Genomic DNA, 26,381 nt, shown 5'->3' on the forward strand with positions numbered 1-26,381 from the left:
GGTGCATCTGTGGACAGAGGGTCAATCGCCCCTCAGGGCCGCGCAAACAGGCGTCCCGAGCCTGGGCCTTCACTTGCCCCAGCATCCGCAAGGGTCCATTAATCCTTAACATTCAAATTCCGCCCACTAAACCAGCCCCTCCGCGCCCAAGCCGCCTCTTTTCCCCAAACGACGGCCGAAAGCAGCCAATCAACAGCTGGCGGGGACCGCCTCCTTTTCCCTGGCCGAAATGGACAAGAAATCTCGCCAATTGACGGCATCGCCGCTGTGACCGCCCCCCCCGCCCCAGCCCGGCCATCACAGCCAATGGCGGGCTGGCTCGCAGCGGCGCCGGGGGCGGGGCGCGGGCGCGCAGGTGCAGCAGCGCGCGGGCCGGCCGGGAGGGCGGGGCGCGACGTCGACCGTGCGGGGTCCCGGCGTCGGCGGCGCGCGCGCTCCCTCCTCTCGGAGAGAGGGCTGTGGTAAAAGCCGTCCGGAAAATGGCCGCCGCCGCCGCCGCCGCGCCGAGCGGAGGAGGAGGAGGAGGCGAGGAGGAGAGACTGTGAGTGGGACCGCCGTGGCCGCGGGCGGGGACCCTTGCCGGGGGGCGGGGGTCAGGGGCGGGACGTGGCGCGGGAGGGGCCCGCGGGGTCGGACGACACGGCTGGCGGATGGCGTCCCTCCTCTCTACCCTCCCCCTCCCGCCGCCGCCGGTGGCGACTCTCCCTTCGGCCCGTCACCCGTGCTCGCGGGTGACCGTCCTCGGCGCGGCCTCCCTGGAGCCGCCTTCGCCTGACGCCCCTCTTCCTTCCGCCCTCGGCGCGCATCCCGGCCCCCGGCCCCGCGGGCGCCCCTGTCGCCGGGGCTTCGCCTGTCGGGGCTGCGCGCGCTCCTGCCCTTCTCGGGGCTTTGGGCCGCGGCGCCGTCGCGCGCCCGCGGCCCCGGCCTCTCCCTGGATCGCGCTCTCCCCTCTCCTCCCTCGCGCGCCCCCTCTCCCGTTACTTGGCCCCCCCCACCGGCGCGCGTGCGCACTTCGCCTCCCGTCGGGAGAGTGCGCCACAAGGGTTCCTGAGCTCTCACCCCCATCTCTGGGCTTTGCCTCCCCCTCCTTCTCGCCCATTCCATGAATTTCTGCCCCCCCACCCCCTCGCGAGCGAGTAGGTCCACCGGCTCCTTTCCCCATCTAGCAGGAACAAGGAGGTGGGGATTATTGTCCACAAAAGGGACTAGACATTGTGTTCTGGGTCCCACAACTCATCATAAAGAGGTGGTTATAGTTCCCATCAGGAGCCGTGAGTAGGGGACTGTGCGTCCAGCAGCACCCGAGGCTCTTCGGCGCCTGAGGCTCTAAGGTGCGAGCGTGTCCCCAGGGTGCTCAGAGGTTCTTTGGAGTGCTGTGGCCTCGGAATGTGAGCACCCTCGCATCTTACCCTCCCCTTCGCCGGCGATCTTCCAGTTACATAAGTGGAGTGGGACATAGTAGGTAACGGGCTCTCATCGCCCTGGAGCGCTCGGGATCACCGGTACCAGATGGAGCAAGTTCATCGCGACGCTGTGGCTCCTGTTCATTGTGCCTGAAAGGTTATTCTCTGTTCAGTTTGGTTATGACCGAATCACCCAAACTGAAACTCAGATGACTTTTATATGGCAGTGGCAATGTTTCTGTGGTTTTGCACTAAAGACTTAAGGTCATTATGAAGAGTTTAAAAGGATTGCTCTCGCAGGGGAGACCGTTTATGACATTGCTAAGTATGGACCCCAAGGGGGAGAAAGCTCATTGTGGAATTGCTCTGTGGCGGTGACTTCTGTTGTGAGTGTGTTCGGGTGTGGGTTGGTCACAGCAGAAATGGGCTCCACCACAAAATTGATATTCCTGACTCATGGTCAGGCAGATGTGTGCTTCTGGTTATTTTTCCAGGAACAGGAATGGGCTCTGCCGAGGCTTGCACACGTTGTGTCTCTGCTGTGCGGGATCAGTACCCCAAACTGTGAGATAACAGGATCGAATTCATGGGTTGGTTGGTGATCCAGGAACCATACCTACTTGGATGTGATACTGAGTGACTTAGGCGTTGTAGGACTCTCATAAGTTTTAGGCATTTTGTTATACTGTAAAAAGCATATACGGCCTCGGTAGTAACGTTGCACTAATAGGTAATTATTACTCTAGAGAATTTTGGGTTCCGTGGCTGGAATGTTCATCTGTATCTCAGCAATTTCAGTTAATAACCAGATTAAGCTGACCTCTTGAGTCTTTTGAAATCTGCTGGGTCCCTATAATAAGATGGGGTCTGGATTTTTTAATCTTTTGGGAATTTCCACCAAGGATTTAGGGAAATAGGCTTATTTATGAGCTTTTCAGGATTTCTATTTCAAATCCCAGTCAGGAAGTGTAGGAAGCACTTGCTTTTATTTTCTTACGTGAATATGTCAGAACCTTAAATCACCCAATCAATCTAGAAGTAGTAAAGTTGATTAAAATAAGTCACCACAGGTCACCCATTTGTGGCAGGTCAGCTAGGTGGCTGATCACTGGAATACAGTCATATCCCCAGGCAGACACAGGAGCCTCACTTGACGATCCCAAAGTTTGTACCTCTGAACTTGAGACATGACAAGTTGAGGTCTCTGCTTTGTTCTTCATAGTTGGCAGTTTGTCTCCTCGGGTTCCCCTCCAGTTAGCTGTTTATCATATGCCTAGCCCTTTCAACAGTGCAGGCAGCTTCCATAGTATAGTTTTCAAAGTGCCGGGTGGAGGGGTACCTCCTTTTCCATTGTCCTAATGGCTCCATAGGGCTTCCATACCAGCCCTTTCCAGTGTCCTAACAGCTCAAAGAAACCATCTATGACTTTCTTGTTAGCACTGGCCTATCACACCTTCCTATTGCCTGTTACTAAAATTTAACCTGGAATGCTTTAAGCTTAGAGTACTGGGTCTTTGTTTTACCCGATTGATAGGAGAGTGTCATACAGTCAGCAGAACTCCGACTTTTGTGCTGTTTAAATCCTTAGGTAGGTCTGGGGCAAGGCACAAACCACTGTGTATTCAAAGGGTTATGGTGCTTACATTCTGTGTGTATATGTTTGTAATTTCCAACCAGAGTCATTTCCCGTGCCTGCCCTGCCTCTGTGCAATCTAATCTAGTGGAGTAGAGAGGCAAGCTGTGGAGTTTGAAAAAAAAATAAAGAAACAAAAAAACTGGCTAGATGAGTTTAATAGGCTGTTACCCCCTCTGGAACATTCCTCCCATGTGGAGATGAAATGAGAAGTTCGTTTCTTTAACCTAAAATAAAGAACAACAGAGATAAAATTGTTAGTTCCTTATTGGAGCCTGGTTTCCACTGCTTTGGACTCTGCATGATAAATGACGTGTCCTGGAACCTGAAATATTTTATAAAGGGTAATATCAGCAGAAATCTTTTAATTAGCTAAAAGCAGTTTGTTCTCAAGCTGCCCGAGTTATCTTGGAGGAGGAGAGAATCACAGAAAATGTTTGATATTTCTAGTAACCAGTGTTTTTAGTGCACTCCTAGACTGGCCAGTCCCGAAGAGTGTGGCAGGACACCTGCTTGTTTTCCCTGCCCTCTACTATGGTGACATCCTTGCAGACCAGTCTTGCGTGGCTGGCAGACACAATCTCTTTTTCTTGGGTAGAGCATTATCACCGCTGCGATGGAAGGACCTTGTCCTCGGTGCCTCCATACCAGCCCTTTCCAGTGAAACTGCTGCTGTCCCGGCAAGCCGCTGTGCATGTGCAGCATTCCGGGTAGGACAAGACGCGAACAGGCCCCTCTTCTTTGGGCTTAAGTAGAAGTTGAGCTCTTCTGCTTTTATCTGTTTTCTTCTGCCTTTCTATTTCAAGAAACCTTCTCCTGTCAAAAGCTTGGTTCACATGCCATTGCTTAAATACTTTGATGGTATGTATGGTGTGTGGGATAACAGAGTGGGAGCTGGAATTGGGGGATGGGCAGGGCATCCCCACCCCCACATCAAAGGGAGAATGACCATTTCGTTAGAGAATAAAAAGCCTGAATCTTTATAACTTCTTCAAGCACACATATGCTGGGTCTGGTGGCGTGTGAATGTGTCCCCGCTGTGGTGTGTGGCTGTTTTGCAGTTCCTGTAGACACTGTAGTCTGGGCTCTCATTATTGCCTCTGAAGCTGACAGGACTAAACCTTAGTAAGGATGCACTTCTCTTCCTTGCCTAAGAGCTAGGGGTGTTTTATATATATATGAACTTTCTTCTTTATTAGATTTCACAAACTGCTCTCATTTTCTGGCTTCTTTCTTTCTTTCTTTTTTCTTTCTTTCTTTTTTTTTTTTTTTTTTGAGACAGTCTTGTTTTGTCACCCAGGCTGGAGTGCAGTGGCACAATCTCAGCTGACTGCAACCTCTGCCTCCTGGATTCAAGCAGTTCTCTGCCTCAGCCTCCCAAGTAGCTGGGATTACGGGCACCCGTCACCACGTCTGGCTAATTTTTTTTTTTGTTTGGTTTGGTTTTTTTTTTTTTGGTCGAGACAGGGTTTCACCATCTTGGCCAGGCTGGTCTTGAACTCCTGACCTTGTGATCCACCTGCCTTGGCCTCCCAAAGTGCAGGGATTACAGACGTGAGCCACCGCACCCAGCCTCTGTCTCTTTTCTTTTTGGCATGAAATCTTAAGTTAATTATCTTAAACTTTAAGAACTAGAAGGATCCTTAGTCCAGCACCATCAGTTTGCAAACAAAAAAAAAACCCGTGTCCCTGAGAAGAAGTGACTTTTCCAGGGCCTCCTAGCCAGGATACCAGTTTGGTTTTTATTAGATAGCTAACCGAGTAATACTATTAACTTGACTTCTGGGGTTTCAAAGTATTCTATGACTTGACTGTTTAAGGGAATTATGAGGCCTCACTGAACCTCAAAAGATAATTTTAGATACCATCCTGTTAGCTATAGAGCAGCAAAAGAGCAGTAAAAGACTTGGTTGGTGTTGCCCTTCTTCCGGGTTTGATTACATGAGTAATTGTGTGGATGGTCTCTAAGTTGTATGCTCAGAGCTTTTGTTTTTAGCTTATAAAAGTGCTACTTTTGGGCCAGCATAGTATCAGAAATTGGGTAATTAATATGGGGCAGTTTAGGCTTTAACAAGGAAATGATGGTTATCTTAATGACAGAAATGGTACTGACAAAAGTCCTTTTTTGAACATGTGTTCAAAAGCAAAAGAGAAACTATCAAACTGATAACTCAGTTTGTTAAACAGTGAGATTGACTGATCTGAGAGGCTTAAAACTGATTGCCCTGAAATAGACTTGCATGTTTTGGATGATGGCTTTGGGTCTCCCAGAGCACTTGGTTTCCCGTGGTGCTGATTTTTTCTCTCAGGATTAAAGCCCCTTTATGTGATGTTGTTACAGCAGCTCATTGCAACTTCATTCAGCTGCTTGAAAAAGAAGGGAGACTGCCTCTAGGTTCCATGTGTTCTTTCAGGGATGGTATTTTGATGTTGCATATTCTCTTGAATATGTATTCTTCCCCGAGAATTTCTGTGTGACGTGGTGGAAGAAATACTGGCCAGAAATCACCATTCATGGTATGCTTTTGTACTGTCGAAGTGTCCCCTAGAGGTGACAAGACTTGTGATAGTGTTGATTCTAACAAGCATGAGTCTTTCCTCTATTTTAGCACTGTGTGTTACTTACGTGCCAGTAATTTGCAGTTTATCCTTTGTTTCTAGCTAGGTAAGCTGGGAAATAGCATAGTACTTTGTCTGTGTGTTTATCTTCAAAATGTCCCAAATAGCCCTGGGAAAAAGGTCGTGCAGCTCAATGGGGGCTTTCAACTTACAATTTTCTTTGTTTTAGGCTCCATAAAAATACAGACTCACCAGTTCCTGCTTTGATGTGACATGTGACTCCCCAGAATACACCTTGCTTCTGTAGACCAGCTCCAACAGGATTCCATGGTAGCTGGGATGTTAGGGCTCAGGTAAGTAACCTTCCTTTTTTTTTTTTTAGTATATGTCCTGGTTTGGCCATCTGTTTTTTTTTTTTAAAAAAAAAAAAAAAAAAAAAAAGGAAAAAAGGAAAAAAATATACTACTCTTGGACAGTATAAAAGTACCCCAAAGACTAAAGACATAACTGTGCCAAACTGTGCCATATAATAAAAAAAAGTCACTTCCCTGAGCCCTGAAAGGTCAGTGTGGGTAGGGTTACTTGGTCGCTACAGCGAGATCTGGGGGCGGGCGTCAGATTAGAGCCGGAACTGGTGATCTGCAACTTCAGTTCACCTTGAAGCAGGTCAGCTGAGCTGAGAGCGCTTGCACTGAGCCCTTCTGCGCTGCTGCTGTTGCCTTAGCGGTCTTCAGCATGTGTTTACTTCGGTTTGGGGTAAATGCTTTAGTGGTCAGCGTTAGTGAGCAGTGGTAATGCATTTTCAGATATGGGAACTGGTATATGGTTGGTTCCCTAGAAGGACACCCTCCTGAAAGCTGTCTCAGAACACCGGGGGCCGTGACTAATATCATGTGCTTGCCACACTCCTCCCATGGTAACTAAAGAGAGTACCCAGATATACATCTGTTCTTGAGACTCTAGAGGAGGATGAGTACTTTGTAAAAAGCTGGGGGCCCAAGTCATTCTAGGTCTGACACTCAGGTGCTGTATCAGCTGCAGTTTGAACTAGTTGGCACCATTGTGTGGACTTTAGTTTTGTAAAAATGAATGGTTCCTTCAGGCTCAACATCTCAAGCTGTTTGTTGTTGTTGTTTGTTTGTTTGTTTGTTTTGTTTTTGTTTTTTTTGATTAGTGGTCACTCCACATTTGATGTTTTGACGTGTGGATTTCAGAACTTCTGTGTGGTAAAGCCGAATGTTCCAATTGAATTTTCCCTTTTTTTTTCCCCCTAAGCAAAAATGTGGGTTTTCACATATACAGCCATTGTGATTCCAACTGAGACCCTAAGTCATACTTTGTTGTGTCTCTCTTGTGGTTTCTGACACCTCAGTGTGAAGCTGTTGTAGACATCCATAAGAAATAGCCTGCTTAGGAATTATGTGAGGGCAAGGTTTGGCTGAAGGAGAATAGAAGGTGTGGAAGGAAGGAAGAGCATCACACTCCTTGAGTCCCAAATTTGATTCTGCTCCTGATCCTGTGACTCAAATTGTCATTCTCCTTTACTGCTGTGGGGTGTGCTCTGGGCCCGACTGACAGGACATTCTTTGTACTCCACGTATTTATGCTGGTGGGAGTTGTATGGCTAGTGCTTTGTGCTTTGTCTCAGAAATTGTGTGGACTAAATGTAATATGGGCAGTGAATGGGTTTCTTCTGGAAGATGTTAGGCCTGTAGGGTGGTTTGGGTTTTTAAGAGTTTTTCTCAGATCACACGAATGGATGTTATAAAACAGGCAATGTTGACACCATACAGTTTCTCCTAAGAAATGTACAGAGAGTTCAACCCGAGGAAGCTAATTGAGAGTAAACTTTTAAAAAGAAATATAGAAAGAGGAGATTTTTAAAATATCTTATTACCTATGAATGGGAAAGATGTAGCCATTTGAGCTTCAAAGAACTTTTGAGGGAATTCTCAAAGGACAGTACCTGTCTTTAGTAGATAAATGCTTGGTATCTATTTTTCTTCTTTTACTTTTTAAAGAATTACTAAAATAACACATGGATTTATAGAAAAATCAAACCACTTAAGAATTTGTGAGGTGGCTGGGCGAGGTGGCTTGTGCCTGTAATCCCAGCACTTTGGGCGGCCTAGGCAGGTGGATCGCCTGAGGTCAGGAGTTCGAGACCAGCCTGGCCAACATGGCAAAACCCCGTCTCTATTAAAAATACAAAAATTAGCTGGCTGTGGTGGCTCGCACGTGTAGTCCCAGCTACTCAGAAGGCTGAGGCAGGAGAATCACTTGAACCTGGGAGGCGGAGGTTGCAGTGAGCCAAGATCATGCTACTGCACTCCTGCCTGGGTGACAGTGTGAGACTCTGTCTCAAAAGAAAAAAAAGTATCAGGTAAAAAAATGAAGGCTCCCTGCTTAGTCTCTGCTCCCACTACCCGGAATAACCACTGTTAATAGCTTAATGTAGATCCTTCTAAGACTAAACTATGTACTTTTTTGTGTTATACAGGAGGGTGTTTTTTTGTTTGTTTTTTTCTTTCTTTTTTTGAGATGGAGTCTTGCTCTGTCACCCAGGCTGGAGTGCAGTGGCGCAATCTCGGCTCACTGCAACCTCCACCTCCCGTGTTCAAGTGATTCTCCTGCCTCAGCCTCCTAAGTAGCTAGGATTACAGGCACCTGCCACCACACCCAGCTAATTTTTGTATTTTTTGGTAGAGACCGGGTTTCACCATGTTGGCCAGGCTGGTGTCGAACTCTTGACCTCAGGCGATCCACCCGCCTCCGCCTCCCAAAGTGCTGGGATTACAGGCGTGAGCCACCACGTCCGGCCTCAGGATGGTGTTATATATACATGTTCTGCATTTATCCCTCTCATATATTCATCTCTGTCTCATTTCTTTTAAGTAGTAGTGTAGTCCAGGGCTGACTTACCATCATGCATTTCATTGTCTCTCTGTTGGATTTCCCAGTGGTTTGTTATTAAAAATACTACAGGATTGAAATTCCTCATATGCCAGTGATTTTGAAGAATGGCTGCCTAGACTTGGAATTTCTAGTGGGTACCACCACATCACTGTCCAAGATGGCTATCCCAGTTCCCACAATAGTCTGAGAAAGTGCCATTTTCCCATACCCTCCCAGAATTGGACATACATCTTTTAAATTGGTGCTACTTGGATTATTACTGAGGCTAAACCTCAATAATCATTGTCATAGCTCTTAGTGTATTAAAGATGTTAACTCTTTGTCATGCAGATATTTTCCTATTTTGTCTTATGTCTTGATTCTTGTTTTTCTGATATATAATACTTGTGTTATGATTTCTTCTTTTGCTTTTATACTTAGGAAATCCTTTCTTACTCTCTTTTGAGAGGAGTCTCGCTCTGTCACCTAGGCTGGAGTGCAGTGGCGTGATCTTAGCTCACTGCAAGCTCCGCCTCCCAGGTTCACGCCGTTCTCCTGCCTCAGCCTCCCGCGTAGCTGGGAATACAGGATCCCGACACCACACCTGGCTAATTTTTTTTGTATTTTTGGTAGAGACAGGGTTTCACCCTGTTAGCCAGGCTGGTCTCGATCTCCTGACCTCATGATCTGCCCGCCTCGGCCCCGCAAAGTGCTGGGATTACAGGCATGAGCCACCGCACCCCGCCAGGAAATCCTTTCCTACTCGTAACAGCAGATCAGTTGTCATCTGTATTTTCTTCCTAAAAAACCTGATGATGTATTATATTCATACATACGTATTTAATACATACAAAAGGGTCAGATGTGGTGGTTCATTCCTGTAATCCCAGCACTTTGGGAGGCTGAGGTGAGTGTATCACCTGACGTCAAGAGACCAGCCTGGCCAAGATGGTGAAACCCCGTCTCTACTAAAAATGCAAAAATAGCCAGGCATGGTGGCAGGCGCCTCCAACCTCAGCTACTGGGGTGGCTGAGGCAGGAGAATCGCTTGAACCCAGGAGGCAGAAGTTTTGGTGAGCCGAGATCGCACCACTGCACTCCAGCCTGGGTGACAGAGTGAGACTCTGTCTCAAAAATAAATAAATAAATAAAAATAATAATGTTATAGTTAAGTTGTCCTGTGTTTTTCCTATGATTTAAAAAAATACCTGTTTTGTATTTAACTTTGGGGTGGGATAAGGTATAGCCCACTTAGTCAGTTGTGTCTAAGCTACTTGGTGAACCAGTCAATCCAGTCTTCACCTTTAACAAATGCTGATTTCTTGAAGTGAGCAAAATATCTCTTAAACTTTTTCCTATTTTCTCTATAAAGTTGCTTTTTCTGAATTTTTTCTTTATGAAGTTTGATGGCAGCCCTATCAGCAGACAATTGTTCATTCACCCAACAAATATTTGAGCATCTGCTTCAAGCCTGGGGCAGTGCTAAGCCCTAGAAGTGATACCTTCTCCTTATCCGGAGTGGGGCTACAGTGCTCATTCCAGAAGACTCAAGAAAATAGCAGATCATCACAAAAGCAGGTTTTACATAAATGAGGAGGAATCCACAGGGTTGTGTATATGTGTGTGTGTTTTAAATTCTGATGTAAGTTGGAGCTTTAGGATAGACTGTGACATTAGAGTAGTTTGTTTTGCAACTCATGTAATTGCAGGCTGATTTTTGTCTTGAATTATGATAATGGTAACTTTTTTCTGCTGAAACAATTCTGTATTCATCTTAGCTTGGTTGGGATGCAATAAAAGTTTTATACTGGTAAAAATGATAATTTTTTTCTATGAAGATTTCGAAGCTTTTCTGTAACAGCTGATAAAAATAAAGAGAGGGGCCAGGCTTGGTGGCTCATGCCTATAGCCCCAGCTGCTCGGGAGGATGAGGCGGGAGGATCCTATGAGCCCAGGAGTTTAGGCTGCAGTGAACCATCATCACACCACTGTACTCCAGCCTGGGCAGCCTCGTTCTTTAGAGTAAGACACTGTCTCTTTAAAAAAAAAAAAGGCTTTTAGTGAATATATTCTTAGGGTAGCAAGTGTAATTTTTGTCAATTACATTATTTGAATCTAATAAATACCCTCAAAGCTGAAGTTGAATTCTGATTTGGATTGAAAATACTTTTTATTTGAAGGAAGAGGGATAGAATAAATGATATGATTAAGGAAAAGGCTTCTTGTATAAGGCTGGGGTTTTTTAAATGATTTTTTGAATAGTTAGACAGACAATATGGAATTAAAAAGGTGATATAAAAAATTATCTGGGGCCGGGCACAGTGGCTCATGCCTGTAATCCCAGTACTTTGGGAGGCTGAGGTGGGTGGATCACCTGAGGTCAGGAGTTTGAGACCAACATGGCCAACATGGCAAAACACCATCTCTACTAAAAATATAAAAATTAGCCGGGCGTGGTGGTGCACACCTGTAATCCCAGCTACTCAGGAGGCTGAGGCAGAAGAATTGTTTGAGGCCGGGCGCAGTGACTCAAGCCTGTAATCCCAGCACTTTGGGAGGCCGAGACTGGAGAATCACGAGGTCGGGAGATTGAGACCATCCTGGCTAACACGGTGAAACCCCGTCTCTACTAAAAAAAATTACAAAAAAGCTAACTGGGCGTGGTGGCGGGCACCTGTAGTCCCAGCTACTCAGGAGGCTGAGGCAGGAGAATGGCGTAAACCTGGGAGGCGGAGTTTGCAGTGAACTGAGATCTGGCCACTGCACTCCAACCTGGACGACAGAGCGAGACTCCATCTCAAAAAAAATAAAAAAAATAAAAGAATCATTTGAACCCAGGAGGCAGAGGTTGCAGTGAGCCAAGATCGTGCCACTGCATTCCAGCCTGGGTGACAGAGTGAGACTCCATCTCAAAAAAACTAATAATAGAAAAAAGTTATATGGGGCTGGGAATGGTGGCTCACGCCTGTAATCCCAGCACTTTGGGAGGCTGAGGCGGGTGGATCACTTGAGGTCAGGAGTTTGAGACTAGCCTGGCCAACATGGTGAAACCCCATCTCTACTAAAAATACAAAAATTAGCTGGGTGTGGTGGTGTGCGCCTGTAGTCCCAGCTACTTGGGAAGCTGAGGCAGGAGAATCGCCTGAACCCGGGAGGCGGAGGTTGCAGTGAGCCAAGATCATGCCATTGCCCTCCAGGCTGGGTGACAAGAGTGGAACCTCGTCTCAAAAATAAAGAAAAAAAAGTTGTATTGTAAAGTCTCTCTGCTACCCTCTTCCCAAACATTCATTTCTTTCACTGGAGGCAGCCACTATTACCAGTTTCTTTAAAAAAAAAAAATATATATGTGACTGGGCGCAGTGGCTCACGCCTGTAATCCCAGCACTTTGGGAGGCGGAGTTGGGTGGATCATGAGATCAAGAGATGGAGACCATCTTGGCCAACATGGTGAAACCCCATCTCTACTAAAAATACAAAAAAATTAGCCAGGCACAATGGCAGACGCCTGTAGTTCCAGCTACTCGGGAGGCTGAGGCAGGAGAATAGCTTGAACCCAGGAGGCGGAGGTTGCAGTGAGCTGAGATCACACCACTGCACTCCAGCCTGGTGACAGAATGAGACTCCATCTCAAAAAAAAAAAAAAAAAAAAGTGTGTGTGCACACATGTGTTAAATTTTTTTATAAAATATATATAATAATTTACAGTTTTAATTTTAACTGTACAATTCAGTGGCACTGAGTACATTCACATTGTTGTACAGCCATTACTACCATCCATCTCTGCAACCTTTCGTCTTGCAAAACTGAAATTTCATACCCATTAAACACTAACTCCCACTTCTCCCCTTTCCCCTTCCCCCTGCCTACCCTCTGGCAACTACTGTTCTACTCTTTGTCTCTATTGGACGTATTTTTGTGTGTTTAGGTTTGTGTATATATTTTACATGTGTATACATACACAAGGGTTTGTGGGCGTTGTGTTTTTATATGTACTGTAAAATATTGTGTACATTTGTTTGTTTTAGTTAATGTATCCTAGAGATTATTTAGAATTAGTTCATATAGAACCATATCATTCTTTTTAAGGGTTGGGTTTAAATAGTCTATTATGGATGTACCACAATTTATTTAACCAGTTTTTAAATTTTTTACTTATTGTTTGAAATTATTTTTTTAGAGACGGAATCTCACTCCTTTATTCAGGCTGGAGTGCAACAGCATGATCATAGCTTACTGCAGCCTTGAACTCTGGGGCTCATGTGATCCTCCCACCTCAGGCTGTCTTGTAGCTGGGACTACAGGGATGTGCCACCATACCTGGCTAAATTTTTTATTTTTATTTTTGGTAGACACGGGGTTTCACTGTGTTGCCCAGGCTGGTCTTGAACTCCTTGGGCTTGAGTAATCCTCCTGCCTTGGCCTCCCAAAGTGCTGGGATTACAACCATGAGCCATGGAGCTTGACAAGAGTGGCCTTTTAATTGCACACTATTAAAGAAAAAGCTGCGTATGAGTAAATAAGCATACAAATATACCACTGCAATACTATTTGTAGAGATCAGATAGCTATTAGGCTAGGAAGAAGCTTTTAGCAGTTAGCACTAGAAAGCAAAACTTTGGAAACTTCCATTTCATCAAAAGTGACTTCATCTGAATAGGGCGTGTGAGGGAGGACCTTTTTACTTGACAAGAGGAACTTCAGCCAGTTCTTGTTTGTGAACCTTGAAGAAAGTGGAGCATTTTTATTTTGGGAGCATTCTAGGTTGTGGTAGCTCCTTGGTACTTGGGGTTGGAGAATCTCCCTCTGCTGCTGGACCTTCTGCCTCCTTCGTGCTGTAATATGCATAAGAGGTATCCAATTCAGGAACGGGCTGTGGTTGCTTCGTTCTGTGACTGTTGAACTCTTTATATAGCAGTACTTTATTTAAGCTGTACTAATTGAACACTTATTATGTGTCAGTTACTGTGCTAGCTGCTGGAAACTATCCTACCCTCAACAGTCTTCTGGTCTAGTGGGAGGTACACAGACGGGCAAATGGGCTATGACTTTACAAGAGGCTAACTTCTGTGATGGAGAGAAGTTCCAGCCACTAAGGGAGCACATAAAAAAATCAGAGGAGATCCTACCAAGAATTGGGAGGTGGGTCAGGGAGGAGACTTCTTTGAAAAATGGCATCTAAGACCTGAACAGTAAGGAAACATAACTAGGTCAAGAAGAAAGCATCAGTGGGGAGAGATGCATGAGTCTTTTGGAAGGACCAGCATGTGTAGAGGCTCTGACAGGAGAGAATCTCTCAGGCCCATTCAAAGAGTCCAGTATGTGAAGACGAGGCGGGAACAACCAGCCAGGACATGTGGAGAGGAGCATTTTTGTTTTCAGATTGTGCAGTTAACAGGTGTTCAGGCACCACTGCCCCAGGTGTGTCAAATAGGCTCAACTTGCTTTTTTTTTTTTTTTTTTTTTTTTTTGAGATAGAGTCTTGCTCTGTCACCCAGGCTGGAGTGCAATGGCGGAATCTCGGCTCACTGCAATCCCCACCTCCAGGGTTCAAGCGATTCTCCTGCCTTAGCCTCCCAAGTAGCTGGGATTACAGGTGCCCACTGCCACGCCCAGTTAATTTTTGTATTTTTTGTAGAGACGGAGTTTCACCATGTTGGTGAGGCTGGTCTCGAACTCCTGACCTCAGGTGATCCATCCATCTCGGCCTCCCAAAGTGCTGGGATTACAGGTGTGAGCCCCTGCACCCGGCCAGGCTCAGCTTTCTTTCCAGGCCCCATCACACTCTGAGATGTTCCCTGGGCCCCAGAAGGCAGCGTGAGGTGCTCCGCCCATCTATGCTGTCCCTTTCCACCCCACCCTATCCACTGGGCCCCTGGGGCTCCCACTCCACTCCAGGTCTCTTCATGGAACCTTCTTTCCCTTCACTTCTGTCCCAGGAGACCTGGGAGACTCATGGGGACAGGGCATCATCTTCTCCAGCATGGTTCATTGTCTAATGCACGAAAGTGCCAGGCTGTGAGAAGGTCAGGAGCTTGCATGGAATGGGAGTCAGCTATGGTACAAAGTGCGCTGCTTAGTTCTATTTTTTTATTTTTTATATTTACCTAAGACTTTGATGGTAAAGGAAGCAGTGTGTGAGCAAGCTGACTCCTGTCTTGTCAAGTACCAAGTCCACTCTGATGAGCCCCTGTGGACAGCACTGCTGTAACTCCCCAAGCTTGGGCTCAGGAAGTGGGCCCTAAGCCCTGTTGCCAGCTCTTCCTCCGTGCTGTCAGCTCTTCCACCATTCCTGGCGTCATTTTAAGGTCCTGTCTTCCCATAGTCTTCCCCCACCCTCTTCCTTCGTGGCCTCTACACTCAGCTCAAGTAGTAGCTATTTGGGTACTTTTCACCCAGACTTAGGAAATGTTAGCAGTTGGTCGTATTCCTGTCAGCCCTCTTACTATGGAACTCAAATAGGACAGATTCAGCTGAATTCCCAGCCCTGTAGTTGCACTCTCTGTCTGCCCTGCTTCCCCAAGGTAGGCTGTCCCCTAAAGGTCACCAGGATACTCCCCACGCAAGGTTTTTGTTGTATTACACATGACAACATGGAATAAAGTGTTTTGCAAATTTACTGGATGATATCCTACTATATGAAACATCCTACAACTTACTCTTCGCTCAACATTTGACTTTTGAACCTGGTCCATGTTGCTCCATGCAGACCAGTGTTCATTCATTTGATATGTCTCCTTGTGCCATAGAAATAGTTTTACAATAGAAGCCTGTCCAGAGCCACGGGGGAGAAGGGGATTGTAGAGAAACAAGGATTGGCATCTGGTTTATGTTTACATCCTTTAGTCCTGTTAACCGAGAAGAAGATATTTTTATTTCCTTGTTTGTGAAAGCTTTCCACAAAAAAATGGCATGCATTTTCTAGACTTATTAATAGGGCAGTCCAAAGGTTTTATTTTTAGATTTGAAAGAAAACAAAGTAGGCTTCTGAGATATGCACATTTCCCTGTGTCCCTGTCTCTTTTGCAACATTCCACATTGCTGCTAAAACTTGAACTTGAGCACTTTCAAGCATGTGCTTACTTTCTATGTATGAATCATTTTTTAAAACATTAAAGCATTTTCGGCCGGGTGTGGTGGCTCACGCATATATTCCTAGCACTTTAGAAGGCCGAGGCGGGTGGATCGCTTGAGGTCAGGAGTTCAAGACCAGCCTAGCCAATATAGTGAAACCTCATCTCTACTAAAAATACAAAAAGTGGCCGGGCGCCTGTAATCCCAGATACTCAGGGGGCTGAGGCAGGAGAATCACTTGAACCCAGGAGGTGGAGGTTGCAGTGAGCAGAGATCGAGCCACTGCACTCTAGCCTAGGCGACAGAGCGAGACTCTGTCTCAAAAAAATAAAAAAAACATTAAAGCACTTTGTCTGGTGGTATGTAAGTTTTGGCATTACTTTGGTAAGTTGTATTTTAAGTCTTTCTACACATAATAACTTATTTTTAAAATATAAGTTTCCGTGTGCTTCTGGGTTTTGTGTTTTTGTAAACAGCAGAAGGTATTAGTCCATATTAAGTACTAATTTGTTCTAATATTTTCAGCTGTTTTTGGTATTATACTTGGCAAAAAAATAGACAAATGTCTGCAGTTGTGACAGTTTGTCTTTTTGTTCTTTTTAACTCCAGAATAAATAATTCTAGTGAGTTTTTTTCTTAGCTTGTAAGAACACGGGAATGATTAGAGTCATCATAACACTTAAGTAGTTATGGAAGATTGAATGTCTGTAATCAGTTGTATAAAATTTCCTAGTCATTCTTCCAGGTTGTTTAAAACAAACAAATACATGTGTTGATTAAGCTCTTATAAAATTTAATTGTAAAACATCATTGTAGAAAACTTTGAAAATGCATATAGGTACAAAGATAAAAAATTAGCCAGGCATGCCGTGGCTCACGCCTGTAATCCCAGCACTTTGGGAGGCCAGGGTGGGAGGATCTTTTGAGCCCAGGAGTTCAAACATATTGAGACCCTATCTCTACAAAAATATTATAAAACAAAATAGAATCACTCTGGCGATTCCACTATCCAAAAAAAAAAAAAAAAACTGCTGTTAATGTTTGGTGTGTATCTTTCTAGACCAAGGTCTCCAACTTGGGTTGAGAATTCAGCAGGGTCTGTGACCTTGGATGGGAAAAACATTCAGTCTTTATTTTCACTAATCTCTCTGAAAGTCCAGAGTTTTAGCCGGGCATGGTGGCTCATGCCTATAATCCCAGTGCTTTGGTAGACTGTGGAGGGCAGATCACTTGAGCCCAGGAGTTTGAGGCCAGCCTGGGCAACATAGCAAGACCCTGTCTTTAATTTAAAAAATCCAGCTGGTTGTGGTGGCTCGTGCCTGTAATCCCAGCACTTTGAGAGGCTGAGTCAGGCAGATCACCTAAGGTCAGGAGTTTGAGACCAGCTTGATCAACATGGTGAAATCCTGTCTCTACTAAAAATACAAAAATCAGCCGGGCGTGGTGGTGGCTGCCTGTAATCCCAGCTACTCTGGAGGCTGAAGCAGGAGAATCACTTGAACCCAGAAGGCAGAGGTTGCAGTGAGCCGAGATCACGCCATTGCACTCCAGCCTGGGTGACAGAGCGAGACTCCGTCTCAAAAAAAAAATCCACATTTTTCTTCAATGACAGTTGTAAGCAACAGACCATGGTAGTGTTAGAATAGCAGTGACTCACCAGTAGAGATCAAAGATACTTTCATATCATATTATAGTTGTTACAGATATTTTGAAATATCATATATTCTCATCACTGCTTCAAACTTAGGGGAATTACTGAACCCATCTCTAGATCTGGTTATTTAATGATTTACTGAAGAAGCACATATTCGAGCACCAACTCTTGAAATATGTTGTTAATCAATTTCTGTGCATTTTACACATTTCAAAACATTCTTCTGAGGAGGGGTCCAGAAGGCCAGAAGGGTCCATGGCAGAAAAAGGTTAAGAACGCCTGTTCTGTACTTCATACCATGTGGCTACAAATATAAAAACAGACCTTAAGCCAGGTGTGGTGGTGTGGTGGTGCACACCTGTAGTTCCACCTACGTGGGAGGCTGAGGTGGGAAAATCACTTGAGCCCAGGAGTTTGAGGCCAGCCTGGGCAGCATAGCAAGACCCCGTCTCTTAAAAACCAATCAGGACTTGACTAGTCAGTCAGTGGGGGAAAACACAGGTATAGTAAAAGCAGTCAAAATTACACTTAAACTTAGATCATCTTATTATATTAAACATTTATTAACATGTCTAGTGTTTTGTGTATATTATGCAAAGTGTAATGCACCTAAAACCGTTTAACGCTTCTCAATATCGCATAAATTGGTTGGTACATAATAGCCTAAAAGTTACTTTTGCTGTTGGCATTTTATTTTATTTTATTACTTACTTATTTATTTATTTTTGAGACAGAATCTCACTCTGTCGCCAAGCTGGAGTGCTGTGGTGTGATCTCAGCTCACTGCAATCTCTGCCTCCCTGGTTCAAGGAATTCTCCTGCCTCAGCCTCCCAAGTAGCTGGGACTACAGGCCCGCGCCACCATGCCCAGCTAATTTTTGTATTTTTAGTAGAGATGGGGTTTCGCCATGTTGACCAGGATGGTCTCCATCTCTTGACTTCGTGATCCGCCTGCCTCAGCCTCCCAAAGTGCTGGGATTACAGGCATGAGCCACTGCGCCCGGCCTGCTGTTGGCATTTTAAACATCCTTCCAGAGTCTTTCTTATCTGCTTGTAAGCATGTACACATGTTGTTGTTTTGAGTCAAGGTCTGTGGCCCAAGCTGGAGTGCAGTGGTGCGATCACAGCTCACTACAGCTTCGACCTCTTGGGTGCAAGTGGTCCCTCCCACTCAGCCTCCCAAGTAGGTGGGACTACAGGTGCCCGCTACCATGCCCAGCTAATTTTTCTGTTTTATTTTGTAGAGACGGAGTTTCACCACGTTGCCCAGAATGGTCTCAAACTCCTTTGCTCAAACGATCCTTCCGCCTCAGCCTCCCAAAGTGCCGGGATTACAAGTGTGCACCTCTGTGCGCGGCCCACATAGTGTTTTAGATAAATGAGATCATATGTGTACTTTTGTAACTTGCTGCCTTTTCTCAACAAAATGTTGTAAATATCCATGTCCATAAAAATAGACATATATCTTCACTTTTCCCTAAAATGAAAATAACTTACTTGCATTTTCTTTCTTTGTTTTTGTTTTTGTTTTGAGACAGGCTCTTGCTCTGTTGCTCAGGCTGGAGTGCAGTGATGTAGTCACAGCTCACTATAGCCTCCACCTCCAGTTTCAAGTATTCCTCCTACCTCAGCCTCCCAGATAGCTAAGACTACAGGCACATGCCACCACACCTGGCTATTTTAAAAAAATTTTTTGTAGAAATGGGATTTTGCTATGTTACCCAGACTGGCCTCAAACTGCTGGCCTCAAGTGATCCTCCTGCCTTGGCCTCCCAGAGTGCTGGGATTACAGTCATGAGCCACTGTGCCCAGCCTGCATTTTCTTATTATAAAAGTAATACATGTTCAATGGACAAAAAATTTTCAGAAAATATGCAAAGATGAAAATTAAAAACCGTCCGTAAATCTGTCATCTACAGATAAAGATAACGTCTAGATAATGTTTTTCTGTCATCATTTTTAGTAACCACATAACATTTCATTGTATGGCTATGCCTTAATTTAATGAAGAGGCATTTCCATTATTTCTGCATTTTCATGACTGAATGATGATGTGTCTGCCTGCTGATGGCTTCAACTCCGTTTTTGCATTTCAAACCTCTCTCTTGAGCTCCAAATTTGATGGCCTCGTCAGCATTTACTTGAGTTGCTCATAAGTATCTCAAATTTAACAAGTCCCAGTCTTGATTCTTTTCCCCCTTCAAACCTATTCCTCCTGTTGTCTCTATTTCAGTAAACAACATCAATATCCACCCAATTACTCAGTCCAAAATTCTAGGAGTCATCCTTGATTCTGCTTTTTTTTTTTTTTTTTGATACGGAATCTCATTCCCGTCACCCAGGCTGGAGTGCAGTGCAGTGGTGCAATCTTGGCTCACTGCAACCTCTGCCTCCTGGGTTCAAGCAATTCTTCTGCCCCAGCCTCCCGAGTAGCTGGGATTACCGGCACCCACCACCACGCCTGGATAATTTTTTGTATTTTTAGTAGAGACGGGATTTCACCATGTTGGCCAAGCTGGTCCCGAACTCCTGACCTTGTGATCCGCCCACCTCAGCCTCCCAAAGTGCTGGGATTACAGGCGTGAGCCACAATGCCTGCCCTGATTCTGCTCTTTCTCTCATCATCCCTGAATCTGTCAGCGAGTCCTGTTAGGCCAACCACTTCTCAGCATTTGCACTGCCAGTATGCTAGTCCAAGCCACAAAACACCTCTCGGAGGTGTGCAACAGGACTTTGTTCTTGTTTTGTGTGTGTGTGTGTATTTTTTTTATGGTAGAATTATTTTATAACTTCAAGTGTAGGGATGACCTTTCTTTTAAAATTTTATTTATTTTCTTAATGTTTTATTTCCATAGGTTTTGGGGGAAGCGGTGGTATTTGGTTACATGAATAAGTTCTTGTGGTGATTTCTGAGATTTTGGTGCACCCATCACCGGAGCAGTATACACTGAACCCAATTTGTAGTCTTTTATCCCTCACCCCCTCCCACCCTTTCCCTCAAGTCCCCAAAGTCCATTGTATCATTCTTATGTCTTTGCGTCCTCATAGCTTAGCTCCCACTTGTGAGTGAGAACATACGGTGTTTGGCTTTCCATTCCTGAGTTACTTCACTTAGAATAATAGTCTCCAGTTCCATCCAGGTTGCTGTGAATGCCATTAAGTCACTCCTTTTTATGGTTGAGTAATATTCCTTTGTGTGTGTGTGTGTGTGTGTGTGTGTATAAAACCACAGTTTCTCTATTCACTTTTTGATTGATGGGCATTTGGGCTGGTTCTATATTTTTGTAATTGTGAATTGTGCTGCAGTAAACATGCATGTGCAAGTATCACTATGCAATGAGGAACAACTTCCTCACTGATATCCTCGTGAAACGCTACATATTTCATGGGTCTGTTTGTTATACCAACACTCAATTCTAAATGATGGAATTATTTCACATTTGGTCTCTTTTTCATCTGGCCATTATAGTTCAGTTTAAACACTGAGTTCCATTCCTGCCCCATGCTGAAGGATTTGCAGTACATCAGGCTGTAGTCCATTGATTCATTCCAGAATTGAGTAAGTAAGGTATCTATAGTACCTCAGGCCCTGTGTTGGGCAGGGATGCGGTATCCTAGACAGATTTGGTGCAGCTTGAGTTCAGTGGCAGAGACAGATCTTAGATAATTATACAAGTACTTAAGTATTCAGAAGGACAAGTATGGAGGTGGGACCCCGCTACACTCCTCTACAGTCACGTGCTGCACAACGACGTTTCAGTCAGCAGCAGAGCACACATACAGTGGTGGTCCCATAAGATTAGAATGCCATGTTTTTACTGTACCTTTTCTATGTTTAGATATACAAATACTTACCATTGTGTTCCAGTGATCTGCAGTATTAAGTATAGTACTATGCTGTACATTTTTATAGCCCAGGAGCAATGGGCTATATACCATATAGCCTAGGTGTGTAGTAGGCTACACCATCTAGGTTTGTGTAAGAACACTCTCTGATGTTAGCACAAGTAAATCACCCAATGACACATTTCTCAGAACATATCCCTGTCGTTGAGTGACTCATGACTGTACAATGGGGGAACCACTCAGCCTTGGGAGGGTTAAGGAAGTCTTCCCCAAGGAGGCAACACCGACACAGGGAACCAAGGGTTGAACGTAAGGGGGCAAGGTGCAGAGTGGAAGAAGGCCTTCCAGATGGAGAAGAACATGTGTGAAGGCCCTCAGTCTGTCAAGAGCTTAGTCCTGTGTGGCAGGAGCTGAATGAGGGGTTAAGGGAGAGTGGCAAAGGGGCCGGGCCGTCAGAGAGGTCAACAGGGGCTGGATAATACAGGATTTTGGATGTTAACATCAGAGCAATAGAAAACATGAAGGGTAAGGTTGTTTGGGTTTTGAATTTTTATCAAAATATTGCAACTACTCGGTAACAAGTTAGATGTAACAAAAGACGTTATTGTAAAAACAGCAGTCTACCCCTTCCCCTTCCCTTCCCTGACCCAGACATGTCAACTTTTAACTGTTTCTGATTTTAGGTCCTTTGATGGTTACCTTCAAAATTGAATCATATGCTTATACATCTTTCTTGATTTGCCAACTTTAGGGAACTATATTAACTCCCTGAAATGAAAGAGAATGACTTAGCTTACGTTACCTCCCCATGTTGAAATTCATATTCACATTTCTCTGTTATTTTATTTTATTTTATTTTTTAGTTTTTTTTTTTTTTTTTGAGATGGAGTCTCACTCTGTCGCCCAGGCTGGAGTGCAGTGATGCGATCTCTGCTCACTGAAACCTCTGTCTCCTAGGTTCAAGCAATTCTTGTGCCTCAGCTTCCTGAGCACCCGGGACTACAGGCACTCACCAGTGCATTGGGCTAATTTTTCTATTTTTAGTAGAGGCGGAGTTTCACCATGTTGGCCAGGCCGGTCTTGAACTCCTGACATCAGGTGATCTGCCTGCCTCGGCCTCCCAAAGTGCTGGGATTACAGGTCTGAGCCACCGTGCCGGGCCCACATTTCTCTGTAAATTTTAAAAAGTATTTTAGTCCATATGTCAGTTCCCCTCTGTGTAAGATAAGGATATTAATAACCCTACTTTTCCTTCCACTTTCCCTCCTCAACTTCTGCCTCCTAAAAGCTATACTTGACAATACCCATTCTTGCAATTGTTAACATTTATGTTCTGCCCTGCAACCGCAGCCAAGTTGTAGGTTAATTCTAAAGTTGAAAATAACATTATTTACATTATTACACATGTAACTATTGTTCTTGGCAAAACCAAATAATGAATGTTCCAGGATTACATTTCCTTCTTCACAGGTCTGGACCACTCAAAGGAGAACGACCAAGCAAGGTCAAATGGATTCCCTTTTCTTAGACTCCGTCACCTACTTAAAATCCTTGCTAGGATTTAATCTGCTTCATATTCAAACCTTGGCTTGCTTAAATAGCTCTTTGTTTTGCTCACTGTTTCCAGTTGCCTTTTTATTTTGTTTACTATTCCTCCTCAATTATGTTGTAAAATGCTCTTAGCAGTGCTGTTTATTTCGTATGATTCTGCTTTTTCTCCACCGAAGACCTTTCTCTTGAAAGGCCTCTGCCCTTCTGCAATCTGGGCAAGTATTTGCTCTTTAAGGTTGCATACAGCTATACCTGGATCTTTCCTTCACTGGGCTCTTGGATTGGAGCCCCTGTGTCTTAGAACCCATATCTTCCTTTTACATGGTTTGCTTCCTCGTTTTCTGAACTGCATCCTTAAATAATGTGCTCAGATAGAGTGCATGGGGAGTAAACGGTAGTGGATACCGTTGTCACTTACCCCATATACATTTTTTCTTTGCCCATTCCTAACAGAATCCTGATATTATTCACCTTTCTACCTTATTCCCAACTTCAGAAAGGATCCTTAAGTAATTCCACACATTGTGTTCCTTTGGCAACTGTTACTGGTCAAGTATGGACATAGGATCTAAGTTGGTCCACTCAGACTGAAGGGAAGGACTTTGATGGCACGGTTCAGGGAAGACTTTCTCTTTTTTCTCTCTCTGGAGTAAATGAGAAAGGTGTCGCTGGGGGCCCTTTTGTAACCTCAGACTTAGGGACAAAGCCTGAGGATAAAGCCTACTCACCAAGGAAGGCGGAGCAGAGAAACAGAAAGAGCCTGGGTCTTGATGCCGTTGCTCAGCTGGTGATTGCACTGTAGCTGGGGCCTGCCCTACCTGAGCTAGGGACTCAGGTAGGATGGACTTTCTTACTGGATAAGCCAGCTTTAGTTTTATTTTCTGTTACTTGTAGCCAAAAGCATTGTAACAGATAGGTCTTCTGAGTCACTGCATGTCTGAAATACCTTTCTTCTACTCTTATACTTGGTTGACTGAGTATAGGGTTCCAACTTGAAAATCATTTTTTTCCTCCTAACTTTGGAGGCGTCTCTTCTAGTATGCAGAGTAACAAATGCAACAAATGCCTGATGCCAATCTGATTATGGTTCTTTTGTAGGTGCCCTTCTTTTCTCTTCCTTCCCTGGAAGTTTTCAGGATTTTGTCTCTTTATTTTTAGTGTCCTGAAATCTCATGAGAATGTGTCTAGAGTTGTGTCTTGTTCACTCATTGTACTGTGGTCATTCAATCTGAATACTTTTGTCAACTCTTTTTTTTTTTTTTTTTTAAATTACTAATTTACATCCTTTCATTTTCTCTATGGGGACTACTGTTTAACTTTGGACCTCTTATATTGGTCCTCTGTCTTCTCTCATATTTTTCATTTATTGGGCGGTGGGGGGTGCTCTGAATTTTGGAAGATCTCCTGCATTTATTTTCTTTTTCTTTTTTCTTTTTTCTTTGAGGCAGAGTCTTGCTTTGTCACCCAGGCTAGAGTACAGTAGCCTCATCTTGGCTCACTGCAACCTCTGCCTTCCAGGTTCAAGCAATTCTCCTGCCTCTGCCTCCTAAGTAGCTGGGATTACAGGTGTGTACCACCACGCCTGGCTAATTTTTGTATTTTTAGTAGAGATGGGGTTTCACCATGTTGGCCAGGCTGGTCTCAAACTCCTGACCTCAGGTGATCCACCCGCCTCAGCCTCCCAAAGTGTGTGAGCCACTGCACTCAACCTCCTGACTTTATTTTCTATCCCTTCTGTTAAATTCTTGATTTCAGCCAAACCTTTTTTGTTTTTTTTTTAAAACTTACTGTGAAGCCTGTGTGCCCACTGCTTAGATTAGACAGTTGTTAACATTTTGGCATATTTTCCTGGTCTGTATAGATAGGGTGCATTTTTATACCATTTTGCTCACCATTTAAAAGGAACTCACAGATGTCATGACATTTCACCCCTAAGTATTTCAGTATACATCTCCTAAAAATAAGGACATTTTCCAGTATAAGCACAATACCCCGATCACATCTTTAAAAGTTAACAATGATTCTCTAATGTTATCAGGCACCCGCTTTAAATTCAGATTTCCTCCAAATGTCTCTTATCGCTGTTGGGGGGCTCCAAAGCAATTAGGATTTATACATTTCATTTGAATATGCTTCCTTTGTCTCTTATTTATTTATTTTATTTTGAGACAGAGTCTCGCTCTGTCTCCCAGGCTGGAGTGCAGTGGTGTGATCTCCGCTCACTGCAACCTCCACCTTCCAGGTTCAAGCGATTCTCCTGCCTCAGCCTCCCAAATAGCTGGAATTACAGGTGCCCACCCCCACGTCCAGCTAACTTTTTTGTATTTTTAGTAGAGACAGGGTTTCTACTAAACCATGTTGACCAGGCTGGTTTTGAACTCCTGACCTCAAGTGATCCGCCCACCTCGGCCTCCCAAAGTGCTAGGATTATAGGCATGCGCCACCGTGCCCAGCGCCTTTGTCTCTTTCAACAAGAACAGCCTACCCACCTCTCCTTCACTTGTGATACTTTTTGAAGCAGTCTGCTCAATTGTCATATAGAAGGGCTCACATTTTAAGATACACATGTATTTTTAGAGATGGCATGTCACTATGTTGCCTAGGCTAGCCTTGAACTCCTGGCCTCAAGTAATCCTGCCTCAGCCTCCCAAGTAGCTAGGACTACAGGCTTGTGCCACCACAACTAGCTGGCCCACATTTTAGATGTCTCTCTTTTCTTGTGATATAATTTAATTTGTTTGTCCATATATATTACTTGTAAATGAGAAGTTAGGTCTACAGGCATGTTCAGGTTAAACATTTTGAGCAAGAATATTTCATAGGCAGTACTGTGTACTTCATATAGCATCAGCTTACCAGGCACTTAATGGCTCGTTACCCTGTGGTTTGTGATGCTACGTTTTACAGTTGATTAAAGGAGAAGGAGGTCGGGCGTGGTGGCTCAAGCCTGTAATCCCAGCACTTTGGGAGGCCGAGACAGGCGGATCACGAGGTCAGGAGATCAAGACCATCCTGGCTAACATGGTGAAACCCCGTCTCTACTAAAAAAATACAAAAAACTGGCCGGGCGCGGTGGCTCACGCCTGTAATCCCAGCACTTGTGGGAGGCCGAGGCGGGCGGATCACAAGGTCAGGAGATCGAGACCATGGTGAAACCCCGTCTCTACTAAAAAATAGAAAAAAATTAGCGGGCGCCTGTAGTCCCAGCTACTCGGGAGGCTGAGGTAGGAGAATGGCGTGAACCCGGGAGGCGGAGCTTGCAGTGAGCTGAGTTCCCGCCACTGCACTCCAGTCTGGGCGACAGAGCAAGACTCCGTCTCAAAAAAAAAAAAAAAAATACAAAAAACTAACCGGGCGTGGTGGCGGGCGCCTGTAGTCGAAGCTACTCAGGAGGCTGAGTCAGGAGAATGGTGTAAACCTGGGAGGCGGAGCTTGCAGTGAACAGAGATCCGGCCACTGCACTACAGCCTGGGCGACAGAGTGAGACTCTGTCTCAAAAAAAAAAAAAAAAAGAAGGAGGTGACTGCCAAATCTCCCCATTGTAGATGTACAGTTTTCCTGTGGTAATTGATATATAATCTGTGATGTCATTCTTTGGCACCAACAAATATCCTGTTGCCCAACAGCCATTTGCATAATGATTTTAGCATTCATTGATCCTTGCCTGAAACCATTATTACATTGGGGGTTGCAAAATGATAGTTTTTTTAATTGTCACCTCTTCTACATTTAGTACTGTCTTTTCTCTATAATGAATTTTCCCTCATCA

At 44.6% G+C, this 26,381-nt stretch overlaps 1 protein-coding gene across 5 annotated transcripts in view; it reads left to right on the top strand.

Annotated features, from left to right (window-relative positions):
- The first annotated feature begins 393 nt into the window (after positions 1-393).
- Positions 394-26,381, top strand: part of MECP2 (methyl-CpG binding protein 2) — a 76,240-nt gene continuing 50,252 nt past the window's right edge. For 2 of the 5 annotated variants that reach the window (XM_073013317.1, XM_073013318.1), the window contains exons 1-2: positions 434-541; positions 5,825-5,948. Coding sequence is in view for 2 of the 5 variants with exons in the window: in XM_037988837.2 (XP_037844765.1) it covers positions 480-541 (62 nt within the window). In the remaining 3 variants the exon portion in view is untranslated. Of the gene's footprint in view, positions 542-5,824; positions 5,949-26,381 lie in introns of all 5 variants that reach the window. The other 3 variants (XM_007993126.3, XM_037988840.1, XM_037988837.2) reach the window with 3 other exon arrangements.

Source organism: Chlorocebus sabaeus, chromosome X, assembly GCF_047675955.1.
Source record: "Chlorocebus sabaeus isolate Y175 chromosome X, mChlSab1.0.hap1, whole genome shotgun sequence".
Taxonomy (NCBI): Eukaryota; Metazoa; Chordata; class Mammalia; order Primates; family Cercopithecidae; genus Chlorocebus; species Chlorocebus sabaeus.